This window comes from Alligator mississippiensis, chromosome 5 (genome assembly GCF_030867095.1).
Source record: "Alligator mississippiensis isolate rAllMis1 chromosome 5, rAllMis1, whole genome shotgun sequence".
Classification (NCBI taxonomy): Eukaryota; Metazoa; Chordata; order Crocodylia; family Alligatoridae; genus Alligator; species Alligator mississippiensis.
The window spans coordinates 209,801,507-209,823,278 of NC_081828.1; the positions used below are offsets into that span (position 1 = coordinate 209,801,507).

The 21,772-nt window shown below is 48.5% G+C and overlaps 1 protein-coding gene across 2 annotated transcripts in view; it reads left to right on the forward strand.

Annotated features, from left to right (window-relative positions):
- The first annotated feature begins 4,994 nt into the window (after positions 1-4,994).
- XIRP1 (xin actin binding repeat containing 1) overlaps positions 4,995-21,772 on the forward strand; it is a 48,239-nt gene continuing 31,461 nt past the window's right edge. Inside the window, exons 1-6 of one of the 2 annotated variants that reach the window (XM_019499287.2) lie at positions 4,995-5,153; positions 6,747-6,882; positions 7,391-7,537; positions 9,601-9,655; positions 10,934-11,338; positions 15,433-15,514. In XM_019499287.2, the coding sequence (XP_019354832.2) occupies positions 6,845-6,882; positions 7,391-7,537; positions 9,601-9,655; positions 10,934-11,338; positions 15,433-15,514 (727 nt within the window). In that variant the 5' untranslated portion in view covers positions 4,995-5,153; positions 6,747-6,844. Of the gene's footprint in view, positions 5,154-6,746; positions 6,883-7,390; positions 7,538-9,600; positions 9,656-10,933; positions 11,339-15,432; positions 15,515-21,772 lie in introns of those variants that run through there. The other variant, XM_019499291.2, reaches the window with a different exon arrangement.

Below are 21,772 nucleotides of genomic sequence, written 5' to 3' on the forward strand. Positions count from 1 at the left end.
CTATCTTCCAGGTTACTGTGTACCCGCAAGTCTCCCACGAGATCATCCCCTGTTGCTAGGACCAGGTCTAGCAGGGCACTACCCCTGGTAGGACAGGACACCATCTGGGTTAGGGGAAGGTCCTGCACACAGTGTAAGAACCTCCTCAAGCGGCTTGTTTTCACCGCCTGTTCCTCCCAGCTGATATCCAGGTAATTTAGGTCCCCCATGACCACTGCTTCCCTTGCCTGCATGGCATCTGAAAGCTGCTTGGAGAATACCTTGTCTAGCTCATCATCCTGGTGAGGAGGTCTGTAGTAGACCCCATTACCAAGTCCTTCTCCCCTGGCCTCCCCCTGGATCCTGACCCACAATGCCTCAGTATTCCCCACCTCCACTCCTGCCTTGATGACAGAAGATGTGTACTGCTCCCTAACATAGAGAGCTACACCCCCTCCTTTTCTCCCCGCTCTGTCTCGCCTATATAACCTGTACCCCTCAATGTCTACCACCCAGTCATGCATCAAATCCCACCATGTTTCAGTTAAGCCGACTAGGTCATACTGCGTGCTAGCAAGCAGGAGTGTGAGTTCCTCCTGCTTATTCCCCATACTCCTGGCATTTGTGTAAAGACATTTTAGCCCCCCAATGGGTGCTCTTGGTGTCCCTTTTCCTTGATGGCACGTGTTTCCCTTAGTGCTTACCTGGTTAGGTCCAGTGCCTTGTTTGTGGCTTTCCAACCCTGGGTTCACATCAACCACTGGTTCCCCATCCCCCGTCGAGCCTATTTTAAAGCTCTTTGGAGGAGATCAGCCAACCTGCAGGAGAACAGATGCTTACCTCTAGGAGAGAGATGAAGATCGTCCCATCCTTCTCCCTGGAAGTGCTGGTCATGGTTGCAGAATCCAAGACCCTCCTGAAGACACCATCTCTGGAGCCGCCGGTTGACTTCCCTGATATGGGCATCCTGGTGTCTCCGGCTGCTGCCAACTGGAAGGATGAAGGAGAATACCACCTGTGCCCCTGACTTTCTGAAGCTGACCCCCAGCTCATGGAAGTCCTTCATGATGCAGTCAGGACTACTCCCAGCCACATCATTAGTGCCCACATGGACAAGGACAAGGGGTAGTAGTCGGAGGGCTTGATGAGTCTAGGAAGCCTTGATTTAGCGCCAGAGCTGGTTTTCATCCAGCATGCTTCTGCGGAAGTCGGGAGTTAGTTATGTGCAAGTCAGACGGGTTCCTGTTGTGGCTGCTGAGTTGATGCACACAGCTGAGCTGGCTGGTGACAGGACTTGCACACACACGCCCACATGCACACATCCACACACACATCTTTCGGTAGCATCCTGCATTCTTGTAAGGGAGGAAGGCTTTTCTGCTGCTCTGCCAACCAGCTGTCCACAGCACAAGCATATGCCTTTGCTTTTAAGTGTAGCAGGCTGACCTTTCAGAGCTTGGGTTGAGTCCCAGGCTTGAGATCCTGCTGTTTTGATTGGCGGAGCCCATCCACCATTCAGGAGGCAGCAGGAGAAATAAAGGCACGCCCCTTTCCTGAGGGGAGGGGGAGAAGAGCTCCTCTGGACCTGATTGAAGACTGCAAACTTTCAGGTCTGGAAGACTTCAGGGGCGGAGCCTGGAGCGTATAAAAGGAGCCACATGGAGGGGCAGATGTGGCAAGGGACTCAAGAAGAGCAGAGCCAAGGAAAGCTGGGGAGCTCTCCTCCTGCAGGCAATAGGCCCAAGGCTCTTGAAGCTGCCACTGGAGAAGCAGCCTTAGGAGTGACGAGAGACTGCTCGGGCTGTTGATGGTGCACAGGGACGGTGCACGGAGACCCGGCTCTGGGAGTGGTGTGAGACCCCATCAAGCTGCACCCTGCCCACCGCCACCAGAGGGAGTGGGAGTAATTGGGCCCTTGGGTCCCACAGGGGAAGACATTTGGGGAGGGCAAACCCAGAGAAGCGGCTGGGTGAGCACACTCACCCCCCCCCGCCTAGTCAAGACCCAAAGGGGAGGGGCCCCTGGTGCTTCCTGGACACCCCCCTAAGGGACACCCCCCCAAGGGACCCCATTGGAAGGAGGACTATCTCTTGCCATGGGTCAAGGACTATATTAAGGAAATAGATGTTATTAATAATATTGTTCAGGTTTGCACCTTATATTTTGCAATTGAAATGTTCTATTGTGATGTTGTAAATAGTGTAATTTAGGGCTGGACCTTGGTTATTGGTTAATGTTCACTGTAAATAAACATAAAACTAAATACCATATGCATATATGTATATTATAACTCAATACATTGTATATAGTTAAGAACTTTGGGCTTGTGCTAACTCTATAAAGGAAAGATGGATCTGCTCGAAATTCTGGCATCCCTCTCACAGCACCCCCTCCTGCCTACCCACCCATCCAAGTGAGAATAGAGCACACCCTTGGGCGTACCCGGGTTACATAAGCAATAGTTGCTCTGGAGGATGAGCCATGTTCTTCCCCTTCCTCCTTTCCACAGCACGGAGTAGAGCCTGGCACATGGTGCCAAATCAAGTTGAAACCACTGAGAGCTGGGAGCTCTCCTGCTAGAGAGCCGATGCTCATGGAGGCAGAGACAATCACTCATGAACCAGCCCCAGGTCAACTTAGTCCTGGAAACGTCAGTCTCAAAATAGACCCATCTTGATAACCCTCTTCGCAGCTCTGCGTGGAGCTGCTTTGTATGGCCCTTTCATGGCAAGAGGCCACTGGATTATTATGCTCCATGGATGCATTCGCATCACGGTTACTCAGTATTGGGTGGATGGGAGGGCTTGGGCTGAGCTGAATGGGTGCAAGTGTAACTTGCTGTTTTCACAAGGTTATCACGTATCTAGTCATAGAATCATAGAAGTCGGGTCGGAAGGGACCTTGTAGATCTTCAAGTCTGACCCCCTGCCTGGGCAAGAGGAAAACTGGGCTCAAATGACCCCAGCCAGGTAGGCATCGAGCCACCTCTTAAAGACCCCCAGGGTAGGAGCCAGCACCACTTCCCTCGGAAGTTGGTTCCAGATCCTAGCCGCCCTGACTGTGAAGTAGTTCTTACGGATGTCTAATCTAAACCTACTCTCCAACAACTTGTGGCTGTTATTCCTTGTTATTCCGGGGGGGGGGGGGCGCTGGGGGAAACAAGGTCTCCCCCAAGCCCTTCTTGTTCCTCCTAGTGAGTTTATAGATGGTCACAAGGTCCCCGCTCAGCCTTCTCTTGTGAAGGCTGAACAAGTTCAGGTCCCATAGCCTCTCACTGTAGGATCTGCCCTGCTGTCCCCAGATCATGCGGGTGGCCCTCCTCTGGACCATCTCCATGTTGTCCACATCCCTTTGAAGTGGGGTGCCCAGAACTGGACACAGTACTCCAGCTGTGGCCTGACCAGTGTCGCGTAGAGGGGGAGGATCACCTCCTTAGCCCTACTTGAGATGCACCTGTGGATGCACGATAAGGTCCGGTTAGCCCTGCCGACCGTGACCTCGCATTGTCAGCCCATGTTCATCTTGGAGTCAGTAATGACTCCAAGATGATTCAGGAGGGGGAACTGCAGAAGACACCAAAGCAGGGACCTTCAGCCTCTCAGAGACCTTTGCACAGCATTGACTGGACCTTCTCCAACAAACTGTCCTCACAGTCCCTTCACCTCTGTTTCCCCGAGATGTTCCCCTTTTACCGCCTCCTCTGCTGTGGCCCCCTCCATCCTTTGCCTCACTGTCTCCTCTCTCTTTCTATCCAGCTGGTCCCCCTAAATAAGCACATAAAATCCTGTTTGGTCTCTAGCCCGTACTGTAATAAACATGATTAATATAAAATGGGTCTGGTTCTATTTACTCATCTCAAGCACTCTACAGGGACTAGGTTCATTAATATTTACAAAGAGTTTTTTGATCCCTAGGCTTCTAGGATGATTTGCCTTCAGCAGGCTCCAAATTATTATTCTATAGTAAAATGCACAGCAACTAAATTCTCAGTTTTGGATGCTGGTCAGTCTACATCTCCAGGTCTCTGGCTTGCATTCCCTCCCTCAGCCCCGGTGTCAAAGGTTTCTTTTAGCTTAGACATTCCTGGGTAATGATTTCTGGCTAGAAGACTCTTTTCATGACAAATGCAGCAATTCTTGTTCATTATAAACTGCCCTTGGCGCACACGATATTAACTGCTCTTATTCAAGCGCTGACTTTGTTGCCTATATAGCTCTCCAGCATGAGCAGAACAAACCCACAGAAAGGACTTCAAGGAAGATAAATTGCATTTTGGGCTGATGTCCCATGTTGTGTGTGGACATGCAACCCCCATATTGCTTTCTGTAAGAGCAGGGATATTACCTTGGCCAATTCTATCACCATATTTTGCTTAAAAATTCCCATATCATATGCAGCTGAAAAAAACCTGACTGCTTTTTTCAGTAGTAAAAGAAGAAAAACTAAAGAACAAAACTACTCTTTTTCCTAAAGGTCACTGCCCGCAACAATGGAGCGCTGCCATACATTTAGCCTGAGCCCAACCTATCCATAAAGCCTGCTCCTTTGCATTACTACGCAGGGCAGCATATTCCCAAGAGCGGTTTTCAACCACAACTGTTGCACTAAATCTTTCCAGCAAAAACTGCTTTTTGCTGTTGCATTTAATCTTTCCAGCAATACTCCTGGCATGGATGCCTATGAGCAACCCTGGGAAAGCTGGTGGGTTTTAGAAATGAGCATGCTTGTCCAGCCTCTGCTTTTGTGGGGTCCCAAAGCAGCTTGAGCATGGGCTTTCCCGAGGCATTTGCTTCTGAAGTTCTGCGCAGGGAGGGCGGCACAGAATAGACCTAGGACAGGGATACTGCTGCGAGGTTTGGCAAATTCAGGGATCTACCTACTGAGGAACCAAAGTGAATGTGAAAAGCCTCTCGCTAGAAGTGGGAGTTTGTCACAACTTAGTGATCTATTAAAGGTGGACCAGCCGGTGAACCCAGCAAGTGAATTTTGCCCCTGGTACACTTGGACAGTTTACTCGCTCGGCTCTCACCCCCTCCCCTGCTAGCTTTTCTCCTCTCTTGTTTCTCATACGCTCACTCAGCATCACCCCCATTTATTCCCCCTTGTGGGACTGCTGGAGACTGACTGGGTTCCCCACTGAGTGCTATACCTCACCCCTGGTAGATCATTTCCCGGTAAGTCCTAAGGGGTGGGCTGAGGAGGAGGATGGTCTTGGGTTTGTAGCATTGAATGGGGACTCAGGAGACCTGTTTTATTTACCAGGTTAGGCACAGGTTTTTGGTGTGATGTTGCACAAGTCCCTTCGGTTTGCACTTCCCCCCACCTGTTAAATGGAGATGACACTGCTTTTTGTGCCACCCTTGCTTCTTCAGATAGAGAGCTTGCAGGGGCAGGAACAGTCTCTTCCTATGTGCAACCCCAGGCACCACCAGGCTCTGACTTCGGTGGGATGCTTCACTGCAGAGAGTTGCCAGGAGGTTGTTTCCTCCTTGGCATCCTCGGAGATTCCCCTTTTCGTTACACGGGAGAGCAAACTTCCAGCCCCTCTGGGATCAGCCTGGTGTCAGGGGCTGCATTGCTCTAATAAGAAGCACCTCTCCAATACATACTTCATTACATGGCATGTCAGGTGAGCAGACCACGTATCCTCCCAGCAAATCAACTTACTATTCCCCATGCAGAAAATGCACTCATTTAGTCAATGGTCCATCTCCCAGGAGAGGCATGCTTCAAAAATGGTAGAACAAGACATATGATGTATTTAATCCACTATCCTGATGCTAAGGACAACTCCCATATATTGCAACACCAAGCTATGCCTGGTAGCTCTCCTCTTCAACCATTGACCCAGTCTGGATGTCACTGATAGTTTGAGACCTGCTCGTACCACAACACAGCAGGATGGACCGGGTTGTCAAACTGTCTCAATCATAGAAAAATAAGGCTGAAAATGACCTTGAGAGATCCATTAGTCCAACCCCCTGTTCAGAGCAGGATCGGCCGCATCTAAATCATCTTAGCCAAGTGTTTGTTTAACCTGCTTTTAATGCCCAAGGATGGACACAACCTCTCCAAGTAATTTGCTCCAATGCTCAGCTACCCTCATAGTAAGAAACTTCTTCCTAACATCCAATTTATATTTCCCTCATTAAAAAAATACCATTATTTCTTGTCCTGACCACGGCAGCCAAAGAGACTAGACTAACTTGCCATGGTACTGTGCTACTAACACACAAGATGTCATCATTTCAGACTTCCTGGTACACACAGAAAAGGAGAAGGTATGGCTGGTCCCTCTCCCACGTCCTCTTCAGCTAAACCTCGCACCTCACAAAGTAGGGATGGAGTTTGCTACATACTAAACTGTAATCCCAGATTAGGAACTGAACTTCCTGGAGTGGCCAATTCCCAGTGTCTGGTCAGTCAGAGAAAGCTACTGCCCACCAGGCTTTTGGGCACAGGGGTGGGGACAGGAAAGGCAGAAATAGTGAGGAGTACCCCATCCGTGTGATTTCTCATAACCTAGAGAGACAGTATATCCATGGTATAGATTCTGATACTGATGCAAATCTGGAGTAACACCAGCTAAGTAAGCCTGGAATTGATATCTGAATTTGCATCTGTAGGGTTTTTTAAGTAAGAAGACATTATGGGATAGGAACAGATGCACAAGGCTAGGCGTGGGCATGCTCTCCTGTTCTTTACTGCTGACTCCCTCGGTCACCCTGACCCTTTCCTCACCACTGACTTTTAATATTTAATTGCAGGTTTGCTGGGAGACTTTGCCCACCTGGTTCCTATAACCAAAGGGAAAGGGAAGGAATAAGGACTCTGATATGTGGTACGGGAGAGCCGCGAGAAGCGTATGAGATGGCACACAGGCTCAGAAAAGTGCACTAGCAAGTAAGTGACTTAATGCTGAATCCTCCCCAAAACTATTGCCTTGTGACAGGGTGGGTCAGAGCTAGCTGCATACGTCCGTCCTAATAATTTCCACTCATCCCAGGCAGCTGGAAGCTGCGTTGCAGATTTTGGGAAAGAGTTCAGACTGTCCAAAGAGACAGAGCTTAAACAAGCACCGCTCAATGGGACTGACTGCAAGCATGTGTTTAAATCATGCTGCTTTGTTTTCTGAACCAAGGACTAAATCCATGCTCATCACCACAACATGGGAGTGCACATGACCGCTCCTACATACTGTCCTGTAGAATAGCACAGTATATATGTACCGTCCCCTCCTACCCCCTGCTGACTTTGCTCAAATCAGGTGTACAGAGGTGTCACGGAAGGTAGAGTTTGTTCTTTACAGCATAAATGGTTGCATGGAGTAAGCAAATGAAGAAGATCCAATTTGCTTTGTGAACACTTCCCCCAGGCATGTAGGTATTGATTTTGTTTCTCTGTTTTGAAGGCAGCAGACAGAGAACATGGCAAGCGCTGACAAGCTGAGGCAGCCTCCGTCCTTTCATACAGCACTTGGTTCTCCGCAAAGCGGGCCAGACCACAGAGCTTCACGGTCTCTAAGAAACTCTGTTTCTGTCTCCAAGCTAGTAGCCAGGTGAGCAACTAGGTTCCACAGGTCCTTAACTATTTCATAGTATCCACGTATTGAGATCCGCATTGACTGCATGAAAAATCATCCGTCCCACACTCTGGGCAGTGTTGACAAACTCTTAAAAACACAGTGGATGCCAAACAAACTCTCAGCAGAGATTATGGCCTATAATGTCCTAAATGGCCTAAAGCAAGCCCACTTAAGGGATGCGCTCTCTCCCTGGGCCACTCTACAAGAGCTATGGTCAGCAGAAGCACCCAAGAGGTGCTTCAGCTTCAAAGAAAAGGGAGAGCTGGGAAGACAGTGAGAATCTCTGTGAGAACTCAGAAATATCGGGAATTTGGTAACCTAAGGGCATACTGCAAAAGTCATCTGTTTGAGAGGGTATTTGTGCTTCCCACAAGGGTAGAGAGTTGCTGCAGAGAAGTGATTGCTTTAGTGCTGCTGCGATTTCATTGACCAGTAATGGTGCCCTAGGGCAGCTCGAATCTTAAGGATGCATTTTTGCATTAGGGTCAATCTATACAAATACACCAGCAAGTGAAGGCCTGGAGAACTTAACCCTCACAGCAGTCCAGATCCAGCTAAAATGTGAAACACCAGCAGAGCCCTGTCCATGCTTAGCATGGAGCATGGGTGCCTATTCATCACAGACAAAAATCTTATCCAGTATTAGGTAGAACTAAATCTACAAGGTTTATACAGCAGACCAGGGCCTTCTCTTTGGAAGGTCTTTCTAATCTTATAGACTGATGATTTATAGTATCAGACTCTTCCCTCTGACACTCACTTGAAACTGCCCTGAAAGGCAATATGAGTTATAGGCGCATCCCTGAGGCCAGCCTGCACCACAAAGGGTCCTCGACCGTCCTTCTGTAAGGCTGTACCCACACGTTTTCCTGTAAGATTTATACATTCCTCCAGAACAAAGATTTAAGATCGTCACATGCATGCGTCCCTAAACTATTGCTTGCAATCTCCTTCAGAAGGGGCTCATTATCCTGGTGCTAGTTCCCATGTACCCTCTTCTCGTCCCCCACTTTCAACATGGGGAGACAGTACTCGTCTGGCATGTTCAGTGGCACAGCATATCAATCCTAAGAGTGAGATAGAGCCTGAGGAGCAGCCAAAGGAAGGATGGGATGAGGCTTTCAAGCCTGAAAAACATGGGGAGATAGACAACAACTGAGATGGACAACGCAGACAGGGAAGAATGCAGTGAAGAACATCTAGTGAGTGGTGGTAGTCACTTCAGCTCTATTATTTTACGACATATTTAGAATAACAGTCAGCTGCTAATACTTGCAGGACAATCAATCAAACAAAATAACCATTCAATTTATCTTGCTAAAAAAAAAAAAAGACCAGGAATAGATGTGGAGTATTTGAATATGTCATTTGAATATGTCAAGTGGGGATAACTGGGACCCTGAAGGCACACAAGCTACCTAGCATACCAAAAGCACAGTTAAAAAGTGACTTGATCCATCTGTAAGCCCCTCTCTGTAGAGAAGATATCTGAGGAATTTAATCTATCAGACAAAGGCATTGCGCAAACCGGGGTGGGAGAAGTGTGGGAAAGTCCGACTCAAAATTAAGCATTATTTTTAATGGCCAGAGTAACTACACATCAGAGGAGCGTACCAAGAGCTGCAGTGAAACCTCTACCTCTCAATGTTGTTAAATCAAAATGAAATTGTCTTTACAACTGGTTCAACTGCAAATTGCTTGGTTCAGGGGAGGAAAGCCTGGGGAAAATCTACAGCCTTACTTTAGGCAGGAGGCCAGACTGAACAACCATCCCTTGTGGGCTTTAAATCAAGGGAGTGACATTTCCGACACACTTCAAGAATAATAATCTCGTTTGGCCAAATTCAGATCTATCCCCACGTCCAAAATTTAGATCCAGATCAGAAGTAGATTTTTAGTGAAACCAAAGGATTCAAATGGCCCCCAAGAGCTTTGCAAAACATCTGGGATTCTTCTTTAGGTAAAAAAAAATATTGTAATGCTTGAATGCGCTATCTGGAAAGGGGGTGAAGCATCATCTTCTGTCTCTCGTGTAGATATCAAAATTTACTGGATCATGAAAGTGGCACATCAACGCAAGAGAATCACAAGGTGAGTCCAAATTGACTTATGCAAGATAGATGGAAGCTGACATCCTTTGTCATCTTAATAAATAGTGAGGAAACCAAGCCATGTGTAGGAATCAGCAAGTGGTCTGAAGAAGACTCAGGGCAGGGCAGGTATCATTGGCCAGACTGTCTCAGTGCATCAGTAGGAACTGAACTGAGAATCAGAGCAAAGACACGAAGCACACCCCGCAGCATTCGGCTCGTGTATGCTGAGCCACTCGGGGCTGTTTTCAAGCCTTTTATTCTGCTTACTTGTTGGTCTCTGGTAAGCCAGAGCAGGAGCCAGGAGAGCAATCATTTTGGGGAGAGCAGTCCCAGAGTCAAGAGCATAGGTGCCAAGTATGTGGGGGCCTGTGAGCTCTGGCCCCCCTAACCACCCATCTCTAAGTGGGCAGGACAGTCCTGAAATGGGAACATCAAATCCCAGTCCCAGGCTGCATGACTCCAGGCCAGCATTTGTCCCAGATTCCCAGTATTGTGCAGGAATCCGGGTTTTCTGTTCACTGCGGAAAAAAGTGGGAAATAGTGGGTTTTCCCTTGCAAGCTGGCAGCGCTGCAGACTACAAGGGACTGCAGGAGCGGGACACAGGGGACACTGTGTATATGTGTGTGTGCGCACACATGCACGTGGCCAGGAAAGTAGCCCCAGGCAGTGGTGGAGAGCAGCTCCCCCAGCTGCCTGCAGGTAAGTCAATGGCAGGGCAGGGTAGATGAGTCAGCCACAGCGAGGAAGAGAGTGGGGCAGGGGTGCTGCCCAGGCAGGGCGGTGCATGAGGCCCAGGGCCAAGGTGAAGAGCAAGACAGAGCTCAGAGGGTGGGACAGGGGGGCTGGCCGCCTACTGAGGAGGGGGGCATGGGACCCATGTGCCCCCCAGATTTGTGCACAGGGCAGGGATGGATGCAGGCTGCCTGCTGCTCCCTCTGGGAGCCCTGCACTGGCTGCTGGCAGCCCACGTGCACCCCTCGCCTCCCCCCACCGCAGGCTCTGCTCAGCTCTGCTGCAGCCCTGCCATGGAGAGAAGAGGGGGGGTATCATCGTAGGACCACCCCCACCCCAGCAAAAAAACCGTTGGCTCCTATGGCCAGGAGGAAGGCTGTGCAGACAAGTCCTTCCAAGTCTAGGAGGTAACATAAGTACTTTCTTGAAACAGAGAGAGGGAAAGGGGGTGGGCTTGGGGACCGTGTTGCACAATTGCAGTGGGTTCCCTGCAGACAGAATTGTGTCGAGTAGAGAATAAACCTCTTGACGGATCTCTTTTAGAGGATGGCGAGAAACCGTCTACTGCACAACGAACAGGATCCTCTGGGGGCAAAAGCTGCGGTACCTGAAGGCCCCACCAGCAATGTCTGCAGGAGCAGGTCCAGCACCACCCACCACGCCAGTCCCACTCCAGTGAATACCAGGAGGCGGCAGACCAGCTCTGATGCCAGCAGAGTCACTCCCATTCCCCAACTTCTGCCTGTCTCTTCTGACCCGCTCCTCACAAGCTCTTCCAGTGGCAGGTTTAGGAAAACCAAAACCGAGTCCAGCACACAGACAACCCTCCAGCCTCTGGCCAAGGGGGCTAAACGCTGGACAGAACTGCCCTTCTCTTCACCCCAGAGCAGCAGGAGGAGACCGCAGAGGAGTCCTGCCACGTCCACAGCAGGGGCTTCGGCCACCAAGGTTGGTGAACTCTCTTCTCCCATACCCCAAAGCCTGGTTGCTTTTGGGATTAGGGCCAGTTTGGTGCTGGTGAACTCAGCGGTGAAAAGCCCCCTGATTTCAATGGGGTCAGTGTGGGAATGGCAAGGAGAGCTGAGAAGAGGGCATCGCTTCTGGTGGGTGTGTATTGCTGTGAGACCGGAGGCTCAGCAGGGTAGGCTTACCTGTAATCCTTGGGTTTGGCTTAGAGGCAAACAGCTGATCTTGAAGCAGGCTGCGCTGGACTCCCGAAAACCTGGTTCTCACCGCTCACCTGCTAATGACAGACACAGCACCAGCTTCCCAGCATGCACTGGGCTTCCACTGGGCCAAAGTCTGCCACCTGCACACACCAGCTCCATCAGTAGCCTCCCTGCACTCAGTGAAGCTACCCCAGCAAAGCGTACTAATTAATGTGAGTAATTAATGTGGCAGAATCTGGCCCTCTATTAGTAGCTGATGGGTCACGACGGGGGGCAAATTGTCTGAATGTTAATGCCAATACACACAACCAGTTCACACCATGGACTGGAATCAGGGAACATCCACTTGTGAGAGTAGTCTCACCTAGTCTCACCTAAACTAGACTGTTTGTGCCCATCTCTCCAGAGTGCACAAAACCAGCCTGTGCAGGAGACTCCTCCTTCCTAATCTAGGCCCCTGCCCTTCCTTGCTCTCAAATGCACTTCTGCTTGAAGCCAATAGTGATTTAAAACCAGGAATGATCAAGAGCAAGGGTGTGAGCCCCAACCTCTATGAATTGTGTTGCTAATTGTCCAGGAAACACCAGTGAACTGGAGTTGCAAAGGGTTGGCTTGTGCACAGCAACATGCAAAAATGGCCCTGTGAGCTGGTCTCAGCTCTGCAGTGCTTATCAGAGCACAGTATACATGACAGAAATGTAAATTGAAGGGGCTGATAGGAATAGACATCTCTAGAGGAGAAGAGGTAGAACTTCTCCCCCCTGTGAGCTACACAGAGCAGATAAACACAGCGCGGTGCCTAGGTCATTACCATGGGGGGAGAATATTGATCAGGGTACTGCTGCAAAAAGCCCTTTTTTGACTGCACTTGGACGAGTAGGCAACCCAAGGGCAGGGTATAATTCTCCTGATTGCTGCACCACAGGGAGGATATGATTACCTGGCTAAGGAAGCAGCCAAGGGCCACAAATCATAGAATCATAGCAGTCAGGTTGGAAGGGACCTTGTAGATCTTCAAGTCCGACCCCCTGCCTGGGCAGGAGGAAAACTGGGCTCAAATGACCCCAGCCAGGTAGGCATCAAGCCGCTTCTTAAAGACCCCCAGGGTAGGAGCCAGCACCACTTCCCTTGGAAGTTGGTTCCAGATCCTAGCCGCCCTGACTGTGAAGTAGTTCTTACGGATGTCTAATCTAAACCTACTCTCCAACAACTTGTGGCCGTTATTCCTTGTTATCCCGGGGGGCGCTAGGGGAAACAAGGTCTCCCCCAAACCCTTCTGGTCCCCCCTAGTGAGTTTATAGATGGTTACCAGGTCCCCCCTCAACCTTTTCTTGTGAAGGCTGAACAGGTTCAGGTCCCGTAGCCTCTCACTGTAGGGTCTGTCCTGCTGTCCCCGGACCATGCGGGTGGCCCTCCTCTGGACCCTCTCAATGTTGTCCACATCCCTTTGAAGTGGGGTGCCCAGAACTGGACACAGTACTCCAGCTGCGGCCTGACCAGTGTCGCGTAGAGGGGGAGGATCACCTCCTTGGCCCTACTTGAGATGCACCTGTGGATGCACGATAGGGTCCGGTTAGCCCCGCCGACCGTGACCTCGCATTGTCGGCCCATGTTCATCTTGGAGTCAATGATGACTCCAAGATCCCTTTCTGCCTCCGTGCTCTCAAGATGGGAGTTTCCCATCTTATAAGTGTGCTGCCGGTTACTACTGCCCACGTGCAGCACCCTGCACTTGTCAGTATTGAAACGCATCCTGTTTTTGTTAGCCCACCCCTGCAACCTATCCAGGTCTTGCTGCAGTCTTTCCCTCCCTACTAGCATGCCCACCTCACCCCAAATTTTGGTATCATCAGCAAATTTGAACAGGTTGCTTTTCACCCCATCGTCCAAATCACTGATAAAGAAATTGAACGCTGCGGGCTGTTCACTTCCCCAAGGATTATGCCAGCCCATGGGGGGGCACATGACCCTGGTACCCACCCCAGTGGCAGGGGAGGGGGGGTCCCCAGGGCAACAGGTGCCACTTCCCTGTGCCCCCCCCAAAAAGAGCTCCGAGTCCCCCCCCAGCTCAGCTCAGCTCATGGCCCGGCTTCCTCCCCAGCCTCCATCGTCTTCATCATCAACCTTTTTGATACAAAGGTTGTATCAGAAACATGAGCTCTGAAAGTTATGGGGACAGATTGAAGAAAAATGAACAGGTTAGCCTAAGTCAGAAAGAAGACACTTAAGGCAACCTTAAAGTTTAGCAAAATTATGAGAAGGGTGGAAGGCAGATAGAAAAATACAACTCCTCATTGCAAATGGCCTAAACAAGAAGAGATGCAATCTCAGGGCTTGTCAACACTGCTGCAGCTGTGGGTCCTGATACCATGAGGACTAGACCCCATCTTGCATACATCCCTACCTGAGCCTACAGGCATGCTCCAAACCCCAAAATACATGAGCGAGGCTGCTGCAGGCTCATCCTTCCACGCCCGCTCCAGTTCAGAGGATGCTCTGGGTAAGGCCCAGTCAGGTCCCCCCTGCCGCAGAGCTAGACCCCACTATTGCACTGCTGCAGACAAGCCCTCAAAGGACTGGTTTTGGAGAGCTTTACTCCCGTGGAATTGTACCTTCATCTCAGACCCTCTAGGGCAGAGGTGGCCAACCCACGGTATGCCTGCCATAAATGGCAGAGGCAGCCTGTGTGCATGGCATATGGCACATCAGGGAAGGGGCAGGGAACACAGCAGCACCTAGGGTAGGGAGCAGGAAGCAGAACAACAGATCAGACAGAGAGCAGAAAACAGGAAACAGAAAGCAGAGCAGTAGAACAGGCAGGAGAAGGGGATCAGAATGGCCCTCAAGAAGTGCTAATCCTGCCAAAAAGGGATCTAGATGCCTACCTCGCAGGCACCTTACTCACTAAATGAATCGAACGTCTCCTAGAGCAAGGCACTGCTCATAGGAGTAAGAGGGACATAGTCAAAACCAAGATCAGAGGTAAATAGTGGACTTGTGAGACAACTGAAACTTAGAGGGTTCTGGGACTTTCTTTAGTGAAGCCTCAATGGGCGCCTGTACACACCACAGGTTTCAATCCTCATTAAATTAAATAGGTTTATAAAATTTAAAGTTGTTTATTTTGGAGCATTGCATCTATGTTTGCACACACTAGGTTTTTGAATTAAGCTGGGTCCCTGGCAGCAGGAGAGCAGGATAGTCCAGTGCTGCCCCCCTGGCCTGGGGTCCTCCACCCACCCCATGTCCACGCAGCTGTGGAAGCAGGGAAACTGCAAACCACACAAGAAAAAACAAGTGAAGCAATTAGAAAGCAAGTCAAAGGGGTGAACTACAAAAAAGTCACAGCGCCATCTGGTGGACAAAGAGGCCCATTACATGTCTTTGAGTACCTTTTGTGTTTGCACGCATCAAATCCATGGACGGGACGCTTTAATTCCCGGCAAGCCAAACTAAACTACACCCAAAAAGTTTTAGTTCAATGCACTGGAAAGACTTTTAAAGAGCCTGGAAAACCCGCTTGTGTAAATAGTCATGCAGTTGTAGCGCAAGAAAGGGCAAAAAACGTGACATGTACAAAGGCCCAATAATGGCAACAGTTTAGAGTCCAGCCCATGGCACAGGAGCACTGCCTGAAATCAGGGGATTGTCACAGCTTCATGGAAGACATGCAGTCTCCATAGTATAAAGCAATGCAGACAGGAATAAGACAGACCAAACCTAATAGAAGGACTATCACGGCCACAACAACATGGAGAGGGGAGGAGATGCTCCTTGATCCTATTGCCTTCTGTCCATCAGCATTCCCATCATCTCTTTATGGAAATACAACTGTTTGACCAGCAGCTCACAGACTTTCTCATTCCCACACAGGAAGGGAAGCTCTCTCAGAAGACAGAGTCGATGACCCTCACCCTGCCGGACCCGGCTTCTGACTCAGCCACACTCAGGAGCTGTGAGTCTGATTTATTTTGGTGACTGAGCGATTACTCCTCCTCGGCCTCAAATTGCAACTACCACAAAAGCAGGGCCATCTCCAGGGACTGGGCAAACCTGCTGATGCCATTGAAAGCAATGGGATTGCTTGAGGGTACCCAAAAGCAGAGTTCAATTAGGGTCGCTTTTGCCAGCACTGCTGGCAGCTTGCATAGTGAGAGGATGTAGTGAGATGGTACTGTCTTTCCCTACAGGGAGAGGGACTGGGCAGATACCTCTACTGAAGAAGACAAAAGAAAAGGAAAAACATACTTAGCAAATGAGATTTGGTGCGGATTATCCCCACACCCATAAATCAGATATAAATCTGTCATTTAAGTGATCTGTCATAGACCCAGGCAAGTTTCTAGCCTCTTACAACTACACAACTACCACCTCAGTTCAGAATGGAGGACATTGAGGTACCATTACTCTTACGGGCATAGCTCATGATCAGCAGGGATGGGAAGTCAAAGGAGCTGGCTCCTGCGTCAGGCCCAAGGCTGTTAGAGTGCACTGACCTTCCCAATCCTGCTGGCCTAATGGTTAAAAATAACTGGTCTCAAAAGAGATGGCAGCATGTCCATGTTTAGCTTGGCTAGATTTGCACTGCATTGGAGATGAGTAATTTCTTCATGCTACACAGCTCACTGGGAGGTTTATTTTGCACATAAATAATGCTTGGGTTACAGCACTCTTGGCTCAAATCCATTGTACAGCTTGCATGGAGGATGAATCAGACTCGGTCATGACTGGCTTTAGATAATCTACGTGTGCGTTCTTAGTGAGATGATATTGGTAGAACGAGAGCTGCTTGGCAATTTTTCAATGAACCAGGTATTCAGCAGAAAAAGCCAATGCATCAAAACCAAACTTTTCTCAGCAAATAGTGGATTTCAACAAAATGATTGTTGAAAAGGTTTCTTGGGTCCGGAATAAAATATGAATGAGAAAGAGAGACTCTCCCAGCACTGGAGAGCCAATAGTGTGCTAATTATGGTACTTTCTTGGGGTGCAGGAGACCTTAGCTTGAGTCTCTGCTCTGCCAGTTTTGGAAGGCAACTTGCACCTGAGATCTCTCACGCTTGGGCAAATGCCCTCAGCAGCCAACTACTGGGTATTTGAGGTTGGTGTCTATTCCCTCCTCTCCCACCTCAAAAAAAATTAAAGGGTAATTGTCTGAGAGAGCTATTTTGAAAGCTGGAAGAAATCACTATCACATCTTGCTAAGGAGAAGCTACAGTCTTGGGACACAGTACTAGCTTACCCTTAATTTTTCAATGGCAGATAGAGGAACAAAGCTCATCATCATCTGGCTGACGAATGGTGATATACTACCAGTCTTAATGTTAAATAGCCAAGTACCTTCCATGCAGAATTCACAGCAAAAGTAAAATCCCTGTTGGATCTAATGAATGCCATTAGGTCTCTGGCACTTCTTCCTTTAGGGGGTCAGGCCTTTGTTTGGGAAAAGGGGTTTTTGGGGGTGCTCTGTTGGGCAGGATTTGGACTGCAAGCATCACACATGGTAGAAGGCTTGTCTCAAAGAAGACATCCAACGTCTCCTCAGGATAGTCAGACTCCAGGTTGCCTTGATCAGTTCTGTGAGGAGATAGCACCATAGCTGGGTGCCTGCCCCAGGTCCCACACCTTGGGCTGTGTGCCCTGCACTGTCCCAGAAGAGTGCACTGATATCACTGCCTCACTCTACGGTAGTAGCACCATTGTACACCATGAGTGACAAATCCCATATTGGCTTTCCACATCTCACATAGACCACTTCAAATATCACCAGTGGGCTCTAATGAAGGAACACAGAAACTGGTGATGCAATAGCTATCACTGTTAGTAATGGAAAATTGGGGAAATGGAGTATACCGGACGGTTTGGAGTAGCATGGAGTTAAGCCAGGCCAGATCTTTGGTACAGTTTTTACTCATTCAGGAGAACTACTCTACATACCTCCCTCAGGGACACAGCAACACTGGAGGTTTCTGCTGATAGGCATTGCACTTTCAAATACACTCACACCAGCACGACCATCCATCAGATGCACATACGGCATCGTAGTACCTGTTGTTTCATTACTCTACAAACCTACAACACATCTACACTGCCCCAGGACTAGCATGGCAGTGCCTGCAAGAAGCACCCCCTGCCCACACACTCCCACTCTGTCCACACCAAAGCCTAGACATGAGGAAGTGTAGCACAGCCCTGAGCATATGCCCAGAGCCACACTCAGGCTCTCTGCCTAAAGAAAGCTTACAGTCCTAGTATGGCTGGAGGGGACCTCAGGAGGTCATCTCTAGTCCAACCCTCTGCTCAAGGCAGGATCACCTCAGCTTCTTGGTCTAGGGCTATATCTATACCATCTACACTTCCTTATTTCCAGGCTTTGGCAGGAACAAGTGAATAGGCTAGCAGTGTGGCTATATCCTTAGTTTCCAGCCTGTTTCTTGGCTTCACTCAGAAAGAGAAATCTGGATAGAAAATAGCAAGCCTCAGCTTTACAAGATGGCTAGACCGTCACTAGTCAGGAACAGTCGATGCAAGGACTCTTTGGACCAAAGACTTACTGTAGTTGGCAGGGGCATTTTCAAGCAAGCTGTTCTGCTCCACACGTACTACCCCCAATTGACAGCATATAGCCACATCCATGTGGCACAGGGGTGGGTGAATCAGAATCGCTGAGGGAAGGAAGCAAATGCAGAAGGGCAGAGGCGTCATTTGGATTGGTCCAAGAGAGTACAAATTAAACAAAAGTCTTGGTTGCCCCACGATCCACGCCAATGTAACTGGTCTTTACATTAGCGTGAAAAAAGTACACACGTGACATATAGCTCTCCTCTAACATAACTTATTAGAATCTGGTGTAAAATTAACACAGGGAAAAATCAACGCAGGAGAAAGCAAAAATACAACTACAGCAGTCCAAGTTACCCCAGTGTAAGTGATGAGTATCCAGGGGTACCATCCTGGAGTGGGTGTTTGCTTGTGGCAATCAGGATGTCTATTCCCCCAATGCCCAATGTCAAGGTACTCTAATAGTACCTACTGCATGCTGCCACCCTGAGAGAGCTGGTCATTTGTCCACTCCAGAGTTTGGGATAATTTACATTGGTGTCAGTGGCAGCGGCAGTCCCTTGGTCCAAGGTTGACAGTCTTGCAGTAGATAGGGAAGTCATCAGTGAGTCCAGAGATGGCTGAAGTGGCCAATCTGAGATCTGTATATTTGACTGCAAATACTGCAGACAGTTTCAGCAGGAAGGAGTGGATCCTGGTGATATCAGGTCACAGCTTCTTTCCCTTTTTTCTCTCTCTCACTTGTCTGCCACCATAATGAGCAAGTTTGCTCAGAATGGTTCATGCCTTCTCATACTTGATTTTGGAGATGTCCCAAGGCAGCATTGGCAGATTTTACCCACTGTTGAATATCATCATCTATGCTTACTTTTTGGGAAAGGCGACTACGCAGGTGGGGAAATTCTTAACGCTCTCCAAAGACTGCCTGCCTTCTAATTGCAATATGTGGGGGAGCGGCTGGCTGGTTCGGGGTAGGCTGGTAAAGTATCTTGGTTCTCATGAGGCTGGCAGTGAGTCCAAGTATTTCATACACTTCACAGAAGCAGTTGAGAGAAACCTGGAGCTCCACAATTGGGTGGGAGCACACAGCACAATTCTCAGGATACTTAAGCTCTGTAACGGAGGTGTTGGTTATCTTGGATATGGATATCTTGGAACGTAACTGGTTGATGTTAAAGAGATTCCTGTCCATGACTTGAGATGGAAGTCTATCAGCAATTAGATGTGGAATAGCCATGATATAAGTGGAAAAAGTGTTGGTGCAATGATGCATCCTTGCTGGACTCCAGTTTGAATGGGGAAGGGGTCTGTTTCCAAGCCATTGCTTAGGATGACTGTTGTCATACCATCACAAAAAAGTCTGATGAGAGTAGCAAATTTTGGCAGGCATACAAATGTTATCAGGATTTTTTGCAGGGCCTCTTCAAAGGCCTTAGTCAGGTCAGTGAAGGCCGTGTAAAGATTTCTGTGGTGCTCATGGCTCATCTTCTGCAAAGATCATGCCTAGTGTACCTCTGAATGATCTGAAACTACATTGGGGATCAAGTAAAACATACTCTGTGAGAAGAATGAGTCTAGTGAAGAGAACGCAGGCAAAAATCTTACCAACTATACTCAAATGATGTAATTTATAGCAGCATAAACCTGTTGTGTGTGTAGGAGTAAAGGAAGATTTAGACTAACCATAGCCACAGAGTTGGTCGGCCACTTTAAGCTAAAATCAGGCAGAAGTGGCACCTTAAAGGCTAACCAGGTCAGAGAAGCATGGACTTTTGCAAACAACAACCTCTTTCGTCGGATGCTGTGAATGGTATGAGTGTTTGTGCATTAGTAGCATTGACAACAGAGGTTGTTGCCTACAAAACTCATACCTCTCTGAGCCAGTTAGTCCCTAAGGTGCCACTCTGCACTGCCTTCTGCCTGACTAATGATAAGGAACACTTTCAAAACAGTGAAGCCTGTGAGATCTTGAAATACTTTCCCAAAGGAAATGGTGGGAAGCCACTTGTTCGAGTCATTTAAAATTAGACTGGATAATACACTGGAGAATAGTCTGCAGGTGCAGACACTTAGTTTAAGGAGATATAGAAACCCTGCATTTACTCCTGCCTGAAACCTTGACAACGTGAGAGAAGATGAATAGCAGACAGGAAAGCAAAGAGGCTAGCAAGGCACTGGCATGTGTGTGCAAAAAAAACCCCCCTTAACAGACCACAAAAGTACACAAAGGCACACAGAGACACACAATTATTGCCACTGTTCACCATTTTAGCTGAAGAGAAAGGCAGGATGCTACCCCCGTGTAGTGCGAAGATTAAACTGGTGTCTGACATGACTACAAATTACAGCTCGTTCAGCTAGACTCTCAAATACTTTTCACATCTTTCTTCCTCATTTGGCTTCAATTTACAAATGTGCCTACGGGAAATTTTCAAAACTCGGAGGACAGAGAGAGTCTATGCAGATAATAGAGATAGATTAGACATTTCTTTCCCTATCATAAGATTCACAAATCCTTAGCCCAGTAATACGGGGGGGATGTATCATATTAAAAACCCAGCAATTGTTGTTTTTTTATATTTGCTACTTTAAAGCATGATTATTAAAGCAGCCAGATTGTGTCTTCTCCCAAGGTGGTAGGTTCGATGTGACTGGAAGATAGTAGGTTTGGTGTGACCCACAGAATGGCACGCTGTGCCCATAAACTTGTCCAACTATACAGCTGGTCCAACAAGAGATATCACCAAAAGAAAAAGGTCTTGCTTCTTCTGCAGAGCTCGCAGTTTACTCTGCGAGGGGCTCCAGTGCCATCTAGCGGCAACTTGGCTTTTCCCTTCAATCCAACCCCTCAGGTTGCAGGTTTTAAACTTGTACAAAACAACCGTTGCATGGAGAATTAGCTCGGTCTCAAGGGGAGGGAGCCCCGTGTCCCGCTCCAGCAGGTGAAGGTGCAGCACTGCCAGGCTGGGAGGATGCATCTCAGTCATTTTAGCAAGGTAGGAGGGAAAGGGGACTGGGACTGAGGCTCCAAAATGTGGAGAGATGAAAAATGAGAAACCTTTGAGGGAATTTCCAAACCACCACCAGGGACACAGTCCGCGCTTAACTCCAGCCCCACTGAGAAACATATGGGGCGGGTTCAGTGTAGTGATGAGAAAAATGATGTGCATAATCTCCTCAGCCGGCATAAAGCAGCACAGAGCCACTGAAGATGGTGGAACAATGCTGTTTCACACCACCAATAGGTCTGGCCCATGTGCATTTAAAAATGTTTTTAAAAAACTCTGTACTTGTATTATAAGTAGCTCTTTACATTGAATATAGCTCTGACACTGGCAATAATGCAGACTATTACAATGGCAATGATCCAGAAAAATTCACTGTAGTTTCTTCAGCTCCTTTGTGTAAATGTGACAAGAGAAAATTGAATGTGAACGCTCCTCTAACTAGTCAGTACGTCTGGCTTTCAGGGCTCTACAGTCAGGCAGGTCTATTTTTAAGTCTAGGATCCAGGTGCCCATTGAGGACATACCACTCTATCCTGTGAAAAGTTTAATAGAGGCTCCCAAACCCCAGCATGAGACCCAGCCTGACCTTCAGGTTCCTGGTCCTCATCCATAAGCCAGAAGAAACTCCCGGCGAACATGTCACT